The sequence below is a fragment of the Chrysemys picta genome, chromosome 4 (assembly GCF_011386835.1).
Source record: "Chrysemys picta bellii isolate R12L10 chromosome 4, ASM1138683v2, whole genome shotgun sequence".
NCBI classification, from domain to species: domain Eukaryota; kingdom Metazoa; phylum Chordata; order Testudines; family Emydidae; genus Chrysemys; species Chrysemys picta.
Genome location: NC_088794.1, coordinates 86,439,337 through 86,449,507, shown reverse-complemented (window position 1 = coordinate 86,449,507; position 10,171 = coordinate 86,439,337). Strand labels below are relative to the sequence as shown.

General features: G+C 45.0%; 1 protein-coding gene across 5 annotated transcripts in view; it reads right to left on the bottom strand.

Moving 5' to 3' along the window:
- Positions 1–2,291: 2,291 nt before the first annotated feature.
- ZFYVE26 (zinc finger FYVE-type containing 26) overlaps positions 2,292–10,171 on the bottom strand; it is a 68,033-nt gene continuing 60,153 nt past the window's right edge. For all 5 annotated transcript variants that reach the window (XM_042849326.2, XM_042849327.2, XM_005306678.4 and 2 more), the window contains exons 36-42: positions 9,408–9,605; positions 8,422–8,624; positions 7,458–7,599; positions 6,927–6,986; positions 5,427–5,609; positions 4,598–4,642; positions 2,292–3,487 (exon numbers count right to left, since the gene is read on the bottom strand). In XM_042849326.2, the coding sequence (XP_042705260.2) occupies positions 3,278–3,487; positions 4,598–4,642; positions 5,427–5,609; positions 6,927–6,986; positions 7,458–7,599; positions 8,422–8,624; positions 9,408–9,605 (1,041 nt within the window). In that variant the 3' untranslated portion in view covers positions 2,292–3,277. The remainder of the gene's footprint in view (positions 3,488–4,597; positions 4,643–5,426; positions 5,610–6,926; positions 6,987–7,457; positions 7,600–8,421; positions 8,625–9,407; positions 9,606–10,171) is intronic.

Sequence of the window (10,171 nt, the reverse complement as noted above, 5' to 3'; positions counted from 1 at the left end):
CTCTTCCTTCTCATGTACTTAAGTTGTTCTTGAGTGGGTGGCAGTGGAATGCACTAGTTTCATGTGTACAGTGTAGGAGTGAAATTAAATACAATATAGGCTGTATATTAGGAAATATTTCCTCATCGTGAAATTTATTAGGTTGTGGAACAAGTCTCCCAACTAATTAAGATATTTAAACCTAGACTAGGTTAGGAAGATTAGAGTGTACAGAACAATTCTGCACTGGTTTCCTGGCTTAGAACTCCACTATTTGGGAACAATCCTACACTGCCTTTTTCCTAGGTCAGGGGTGGGCAAACTACAGCCTAGACATTTTATTCCAACCCTTGAGCTCGTGCCGAGGAGCGGGGTCTGGGGCTTGCCCTGCTCTGGTGTTCCGGGGGAGGGCAGGGGCTTGCCCAGCTCTGTGCAGCTCCTAGAAGTAGAGGCATGTCCCCCCTCTGGCTCCTATGAATAGGGGCAGCCAGGGGGCTCTGCATGCTGCCACCGCAGCTCCCATTGGCTGGGAACTGCAGCCAATGGGAGCTACAAGGGCAGTGCCTGCGGACAGGGCAGCGCTTCCGCATAGGAGCCTGAGGGGGGACATGCTGCTTCTGGGAGCTGCTTGAGGTAAGCACCGCCTGGAGCTTGCACCCCTGATATGCTCCCATGCCCCAATCCCCCTCCCACCTTCCAAACCCCTTGGTCCCAGCTTAGAGCCCCCAACCCTCCAGCCAGAGCCCTCATCCACACCCCAACCCCCAATTTCATGAGCATTCATTGCCCACCATACAATTTCCATACCCAGATGTGGCCCTCGGGCCATAAAGTTTGCCCACCCCGTCCTAGGTGTTTTCCATAACGGATGGAGACCCAGACCAGTTACAAACACAAAAGCTGAAGAGGCAGAGGCCACCCAACTATGCTAGAGGTAAAGAACAGAGCAATACACAAAAGAGGGACTGGGGCAAGTGACCTTTGCTGATAGTACTTTATTCTCCTTTGTTCATTGTAAGCAGATTATAACTTAACAGACAAATGGCTCTTTCAGCTACTAGTGTTCAATCCATTTTTATGCTTAGGCTTTTTTAAGCCCAACACTAATTGCACTACTCATGACAAGTTTTTTAGGGTCAGGGCCAAAATTCCAGTTCTGCTGGTAAGAAAAAGATCCTTAGAATTCTAAGTTAAGGACTATCAACATTGCAACAAACACTCGATAAAGTGCGTAAAGTACAGTGCAACGAAGTCAAGCCGAAAGACAGGCACAAAAATGGCTGGGCTACATGGCAGGCACCATTCTTTCCTTCTATATTGTTCAAGTTCCTCTCACTGACACATACAGAATGGTAGATACTGCATCAGTGCACACAGTACAGACCTCTCCACCCATATTTATTTGTAGATTTGGTATCAACCCAAACCATAAAAAGTATCACACCCAACAAGATAAGCCTAACCCCTGGAGCACACTGCAAGGCCGGTTCTGTCTGAGACAATAAAAGCAGCTTTTATTAGCCTTACTAATGGGATCTCTGAGATCTGGGGTTAGGAGATTCTGGAAGTTAAGTGTGGTCATCCCGGATTCTTAGCTCGGAGCTATTTCTAACCCCAAATCCAATGAGCTAAGCATCTCCCGCCGGGAGAGATGTTTGAGTCAGTGGGACAGTGGTCATGAAACACTCAAAATGAGATCAACCAAGTCCTTTTAATCTCATTGGAGGTCTGGTCTATCACAAGGACTCTAGTTGCCTGTTTAACTTACCTTATGCAATGGAATTAGTTATATTACACTTCCAGAAACCAAACATCTTTATAGATTGCATTTGGCTGCAAGTGAGCCAGTTGACTGTAATATACTGGGAGCTGCTGAAAGGGAAATTGAGTTGCCCATCTCTAAATGTTAGCAGTCTACATCCATAGCACTACAAGCATGTTGTGGGCTGCCAAAGCTAGGGAACTTTTTTTAACCATCACTCATTTCTGCTTCTTCCATTCTCTGCTGCCTGTTTCTCCTTACTCTTTTCCCTCTTCTCTGATTAACAGCTGCAGAGAAGCAGTAGCCAAATCCAAATGCCCCTGAACAGAAACACTTTACACTAGAGGAACCTGCAGTTAAATGAAGTAGAACAGGAGAGTGTGGCTTTTGGTCTGTTTCTAGTCAGCAGCAGACAACTGGGGAAAGAGATTCTGTGCAGCAGCAACTAATACAGGGACATCACTTGAGCTAAAGGATGCCTGCCAGTCCCCAGTGTATTCCAGACAGTCTGAGCTATTTGTTCACCCCAGGAACATATGGGGGGGGGGTTAAGTATATAACAATTCAGTCCAAAATGTTTCACTTTGTCGGAAGGGGAAAGGTTGCGTTGGGAAGGACACTCGTTGCGTGGCTCAGCAGTCTATTACTTTGCTGGGTGATTAAATGTCACCATATAAACCCTTTTATAAAAGGAAGGTGCTTTCCCTACAGTGCAAGGGGTGTATTGCTCAGCTTGCTTACACTACGGAGAAGGACATAAGAGTCCTTGTGACTATCCAATGACAGTTGCTTCCCTAGTTTAATCCACTAAGTGATACAAGAGGTATGACAATTCTCACAGACATTCTCATCCTACTTTAAGGTTTCCCTTTGTCTCCCCTTTGTAGTGCATCCCGTTCCAATTACATCCATCCATCCAAGGGCCCAAGCAGCAGGCAAACACTTGCCAGTGATTTCAGCATAGAGACACCTGCCATATACAACTAGCCATTGCCTTTCAAACCAACTAAAGGATTTGCACATACTGTGCTAGTGTAAAAAACATGGTGATAATTAGTATAGATCTTTAAAAAGTCACCTCAAAAGTTCAGTCCCAAGTCTATGTAAATGGAAATAAAAACTCTTCAACCTTTGCAATGATAGATTCATTATATTATGGCTCTGGCTAATAGAAATCAGCGATTTAGGTTTCAACCTACACTGAGCTGAGATGGGATGGGATTTGGTCATCAACTATACACAGGTTTACTGGGTTAAAACAAACCCATTGCAAAAGAAATCAATGCCTCTATGAAAGAGCAGAAAAGTGCGTTCTCCATAATCCTTAGTCTTGCTTGGTCAGGTTTAAAACACAGAAAACACCCTGAGGTAGAGATTGTTGGTCATTAGAACACAGGATTGGCACTTGTATGAAGTAAATTCCTTCCCTTTAGCTACAGGCACTCTAGCAGCTCCTGCTTGTCACGGAGAGATCGCTGAGCTCCTCTTCTCTGTGCCATATGGAGTCTTCCCTTTTTGGATGTTGGTGCCTGGAAGTTATTTCCTAGTGGTCTGGGTGAACCAGCTTTTTTGTTTGGGCTGGTGCACTGAAAGCCACTGGGCACAGATGGCCTGCACAACGTCTTCCCCGCTGTTCTCAGCCAACTGCCGCACATGCTGCACCAGCTCCACAGCTCTGGTATTCTCTTGTCTCACTGAGACCAGGTAGGCAGAACGCAGCTTGTTGCACTTCAGGTAGGCTTGGATCTGAAGCAATAAAGAACAGCGGTTGTTCGCCACAGCTTCCCAGACTGAGTTCTAACACACAGGTATAGGTGAGGACCCATTGGGAAATCTAGTTCAGTAGGCTGTACTATTTAGAGAGGGTGTGAATTGTGATGCAGAGGATATGATGTAGCAGAGGCCAGGTTCTGCTATAAGAAGTGTACTACAAAGGGCCAGTGCATTAGACTTTTTAAAATTTAAGCGTCTGTCACTGGCTTTTAGAACTTGGATGCTGATCATCATGGAACCAAAATCAGGCTTCTTGCATGTGTAGTTCATGCTTGAAAACCTCCATATCTGAACAGAAAAGATTCACAGAGGCATTCTGCCCATGGCCTAGTTCTTTCAAAGGTTCACATTAGGGTCACTGTAGCATTGAACTTATTGCAGTGACAAATCAAATCCAATTTCTCAGCCTATGTAGAACAGCATGTCTGGCGGTCAGAGCAGGAGAGTGGGAATCAGGACTCCTCGGTTCAAGTTCCAGCTCTGCCACTGATTTGCATGTGACCCTGGAAAGTCACGTGACCCCTGGGCCTCAGTTTTTCCATCTGTAAAATGGGAATAGAATCTATTTACCTATTTGTGAATGTAAAATTATTTGAGAGTCTTATACTGAAGACAGTAGAGAAGTGCACTGTATATAATTAACAGAAGCCATGTATTTCAGTCTTAGCATAGTCTACAAAGAAGAGAAATTACCAAATCGATGAGATAAAGGATGGTGTGTGCCTACCACAATGGCAATAATATAACACTGGAATAATAATGAACTCAATGCTGGTCTCCATAGATACACATAGATCCCCATCAGCTGCCTGCTGCCACTGGGAAATTAAGTGCATCTATGAGAAAATAAGTAGGAAGAACCAAAAAGAACCAACTGAATCTTTGCATTGCCTTTAAGTCCCACACAGTAGCTCTCAGAGACCTAAGAGTCTCTAACTTTTGGGGACACTTCACTCCCAGTGTTGAGGAGAAGAGATGAGATCAGCCACTTACAAGGTATTTAAGCTCAATCTTGAGAAGCTGTGGTTTCCAGGCTCAGTGTTCTCACAGCAGGTTAAGGGTTTCCCATTACACTTTACTCACCTTGTTTTCATCGCTGTCCATATCCTGGATCAGATTGTCCAGATCCTGTACCCCAAAGGGGAAAAGCAGGTTACAATTAGAGGACTGTAGATTGCAAACCATTATATCTTTATAGCCTATCAGATCAAAACATTGCACAGATGAAATTACAGCAAGGTGTTTAAATCATCTCAGCCATCAACTGTCCCAGTTCCTGAGGTGCCAGGTACTAAGCCCAAATCTTCCCTCTTACTGCAGTTTACCTTGTGGCCCAACACCACTGTTGTGTCTTCAAGGAACCCCATGAGGGCAGCTTTTCCCCCCCATCAGGACTTCCTTCCCCCCTCTACGCAATAGTAGCTCCATGGAGATCTTCCTGGTTTCCCACCTCCACGCCCCACACACACACAGCGCAACGTAAAGGCTTTGTGATGAGCAGGGCAATCTTAACGGGTGGCTTCCTACACAGGCAACGATTCTTGGGGGCACACGTGGCTGTGCTCCCTCCTCCATGTGCCCTCTCTACCAGCAAGGGATCTTCATGGAAAGAGATGCCTCCTCATCCCAAACAGCAATGTAAGGGAGGATCCCACTGGTAGAAGGATCTTGCACAGCACCTTGCTGGGAGATTTGAGTGAAAGGACTCTGCAGCTAGACAATCACATCCCCCAAACAGCCATTTCCCTGTGCAGATGCACACTGATTTCTCTTGAGATAGAGCATGTGAAATAAGGGGCCAGAAGAGGTTGACAGCATGTCTCAGTGCAGGGTATGGATGCTGAGAGGCAAGGGACTGTCCCCTTTCTAGCCTATCCCACCTCAGAAGACAGTGCCATGGGGGCAGCATTACCTCAGAGGGGATATCTTTAAACTCATCCAGGCAGTTTAGGATGATGATATCCCCGTCATTTTTGGCTGCAACTCCAGACTCATTGACGCATTTAAGGAGCTGCCGGATCTCACTGTAGTTCTGCTTCTTCACCAGCGCCTTGGCCACTTTACTGTACACAGCTGCAGCCTCCAGCTGGAAGTCCTAAAGTGGGAAAATGGAAAGTATCAAAGCAGCATGTTGGGTCATGGCAGATTCTACCAAGCCTGCCCAGAGGAGGAGCACTCTGCTGCTAGGAGAGCAGAGTGTGGCTCAAGTACAGTCCACACTGCTCTAAAACGCAGTCCCTTGCCACCCTCATTTGCCATACAGAAGTACAGCCCTCAGAGCAAGAGGGCCTAGCATGCCATTTTGCTCCGAAAGGCCAGGCCACTCAGATCATAGTGGGACCCTAGTTTCCAGGGGCCACTCCTCTGCACTGGAAATCTGGGCAGCTGCAGTCTGCTCCACTCCAGGCAAGGAACATTCTCTCCTTGCACCCCACCAAGCTACTAATGTGGGTCTCTCTCAGCTAAGTACCTGGGCTACTAGTACCATGCTGGCAAGTCTCTCAGCCTCAGCCATCCACACATGCTGGAGAGAGACATTTCCAAAAACAGGGACAGTTTCCAATTAAACACTTTCTGCTCCCTGGATGAGCAGTCTCTAGGAACAGCATAGCGCCAGCTCTGGGTCTGTTTCTTCACTGCCTCCATATCCTGCGCAGTCACTGACACCTGTGCAGAGTGGGTATCAAATGCTACCAAATCTGAATTCTCCATTCACACCTGGGGTAGCACTTTGCAGAGTGTGAGTGACTGAGGAAGGTGCAAAGCAGTGGAGAACACTGCTTGGTTACTCTGGGAGAGCAGCAGGGAGGAAGGGAATGCATTGCTAACTCTGTGGATGAGCAAGGAGGCAAGTTAGTTGTCTCTGAAGAGACCAGACCCATCTCTCAGCAGAGCAGGCAGTGCCCTAGTTTTCTCTTCACATGGTGCCTGGAGCCCCTTCCTTCACTTGTTCTCTCCCATCAGAGTGTCCCCTTTCTAATCACCTCTCCTTCAGTGGATGAGCAGGCACCAATTTATTCAGATGCACAGCAAGACAGCCTTCTGGCTGATCTAGAGATCTCAGAACTGCCAGACTGACATTGAGACACAGACAGGGGAACCTTGAAAATTAAGCTCTACTCCCTCCCTCAAAAAAAAAGTAGCTTAATTAGATCTGGAAGTTGATATCAGTGACCCTCTAAACTAAAAGCTGGCCAGTCAGCTCATGTCCTTGGCGGTGAGGGGTCCCTGACAATGCATGGAGGTTTAGAACCTACATAATTGATTGGTCTGTATTTTACACAAACATGGGGACAGATCTGAAACTTATGTTTTCCCCACTTGATGCAAAGGGTCTGGTAATAAACAAACAATGGTGCTTTATAGGAGTGGGATCAACCTTACATGCAGCAACTTCTTAGGTTTTCCATACCTGGAGGACTCTGAATGCAATTCCAAAACCTTCTTCAATGTTCTTCCCTTCCAGCATGACCTAAGAAGAAATTGCCAACATTAGACATAGGGGAAAGTGAGACATCGCCATTTGGTTATGTGTAGAAAACTCACAAGGAAATGAATTCACTTGCACAAAGTAGCCCAGGCATTTTACTGCCTCTTGCCTGAGTTCAGCACTGCAATAGCATTTGCCAAAAGGCAATTTACAGCCTTGTTAAGAAGCGTCTCTAACAACGGGAGGCAGCATGATCCAGAGAGGGAGAGGCAAAGACATGAGTTCTGTTGTCAGGTGCCCCATGGTGGGCAAGTTACTTAACTTCTCTCCCCCTGTAACATAAGGATAAGGATACTTACCTACCTTTAAAATGCACTGAGGGCTACAACTGAAAAGTACCTTTTGTATTATTTGAGGGTCCAGATGAGTGCTCCAGGCCCCCAAATCATCCTTTAATCCACAGAACACGTCAAGTTAAGGCAGCAATGTTATGCTTTAAATGGTAGTTAGTACCTTGCCAGCTACATCCATCTTCATGTGATTGTTTCCAAAGAGTGTGGGCAAGGTTGAGCCAGTTATCTGAGAGGTCCCCGAACTCTCACACCGATGCAGGAACTTGGTGACTTCCATCTGTAGCTCAACTGTATTGATGTGCCTAGATTGGGAAAAAATTCTCATTTAGCTGGCTACAGAGACGCAGTCACATAACCATTAATGAAATGCTCCTTCCACAAATGATTACTTTACTGAAAGTGCCTCAAAAGGTAGATGTGTCTGTAAGAAATTAAAAATGGCTATTTTAGCTGCTCTTTGACTTGTGCATACAGTAATATTAACATTAGCGCCTTCTGTCTCGCCCCAACTGCAGCACTGAAGTGCTCTCCAGAACCGCATGGGAAATGTGCGTTACGAGTGCTCACCTGAAGTTCAGCATTATGCACACCAACCAGCTGTGGATCCTTAACAACTCCCAGACATACACACAGACGAATTTTTGTTTAACTGCCGTCAAGTGTGAAAAAGTTTCAGTAACTTTAGAAGAAAATAGACCTTAAGAAAACTGTAGTTATAGACACTCCAAAAGTTAGAAAGAGAGGACTAAACTGCTAACATTTTAAAGTTTGGAAATTCAGTTAACCATCTAACTTGCTTCTAAAGCTCACATCTAGCTCCGCTACTATTCAGGCAATAAGTTTAGCAAACAAAATGTAAATTGTATAGACTACGTCCATATCAGTTTTGCCTACATATAGGAGGGTAGGTGGTACAGGGACTGACATTCTGTCACTTGAGGCTTGTCTTGACCAGGAAGAGCAGTGTTTACCCTACATCTATACTAGGAAAAAGGTCGACTTTAGGTTGGGCTTAGCTAGAGTATGTTAGATAAGCCCAACCTAAACTCAACCAGTTTTCCTAATCAAGACAAGCCTCAAGTGAAACCTCATTCCCAGAACTTCATTTTCTGTTTTGCAGATACCTTGACACATCAGTGGCTGTCATTTTCTTCCGAAAAGTGCAAGCAGCTTTTTTCCTTCCGGAACTCCTTGAAACCTCTTGCAGGTAGACTTTGAGGTGGTCCTTGACCTTCAGGAGCCATTTCTGTTTGTCTCCCAGCTCTGTGTAAGACTTTGCCTTGTGAGTGAAGAATCTAATGCAGGTCATGGCAGCACGGACATGATCCTCAAAGAAACAAACAAGTAATGAACTTTTAAAAGGGGGAATCATTTGACAACAAGACTATGATCTGTGATGTTGAGAAACGCTGTAAGAATCTCAGAAGCTGAGAAGACAGAGCATCCATAGGCAGAACATCTTCAGAGCTACTTTGACTGTCGGTACTAAAATGCTCACACAAAGCAAACATTATAGTTCCCTAAGAGGGCATACAATTAAAGCATCAGATAAGATGGTGCAACAAGACCAGATTCATGACAATAAGCACAGCAGATATGAATAGACTGTATTGCCTGGGGTCTTCCTAGGATCAGAAAGTTCCTAGCGGCTTATATTCAATAAAAATTAAACAAGCAAAAGACATACTATGCATCTGAAAAGCACAAGGACTTCACTGGCCACAGGACAATCCTACAGTTAGAAAACAACTGCAGACATGGACTCTGCAGTTACTCTCTCATTTAAGTGGTCTTAAATTTCAATAACAGCTATCAATACAAAGGATCCCAAAGTGTGGTACAAAACTAGACACACAGGAATCATTGGACTCAGTATAGAAATATAGCCACTCGGGGACAAGACAGAACAGCTGCTTAACAGTGCACAGCAACATTACACAACAGCTAGGGATGGAGCATATGGAATACACAGATGAATACTTGTTCCAACTGAAATCCCAGGGAATTCACAGAAAAACATAACGTGACCAACGCAGAGTTTAACACCCGAGTAATATTGCCGAATAGAGTGATACTATTCACTATTTCAGCAATAAAGGGGGACACTTACCTTCATAAACTGCTGCAATTCATACAGAATGTGGTAGTAGTTCTTTTTCTGCAAGTGTTTGCAGGCTGCAATCAGGTAGATACCCCAGCTCTCCAGACTTGGATCAATGGTTTCCAGCAAGTTCTCCAACATGTGCAGTTTTCCACTTTTATAACTTGGGACAAAGATCCCTTCAATGAACACTTCTGGTGGGCTCTCCTACAGGGGAAAAGGGAGCTTGAGGCAAATCAGCTGCAGGAATTGGCTTTTCTCTTGCCACTGAAGGGAATACCAGTGACCAAGAGGTTAACCCTACATTCTGGGCACAGGCAGGCACCCAGCACATAGCCAGCTGTGAACTGTTTTTAAAGGGGTGCTATCACGTTGTTTAATCACTGCATTCAAGGTAGTGACTGGGTTTGCTATTTTTTAAAAAAACCACTGCACAGCACAAGTTACAGAACCCAGTATGCACAGAAATGTTTTAACAAAAAACACATTTGGTGGAAACAGGTTAACTTTTCAGTGGAACCCTTCCCCTGCAGTGGTGAGAGCCTTAGCACCAAAACAACCTTGCACTGCAGTAAGAGAGCCAGAAAGTGAGAACTGCCATTTGAAGTCTCACTGTCCAAGTTGCAGTAGGAAGTTTTCAACCTAAAATTGTTTTGAATTACCTGAAAAATTTTACTGCTTGTCGCACCACTGGGCTCTCAAAAGTAAGCAGATTTTCTTAAATAACAAAGCAATTCACTTCTAAGCTAAGAACATGTAGGATATGTTCAAAA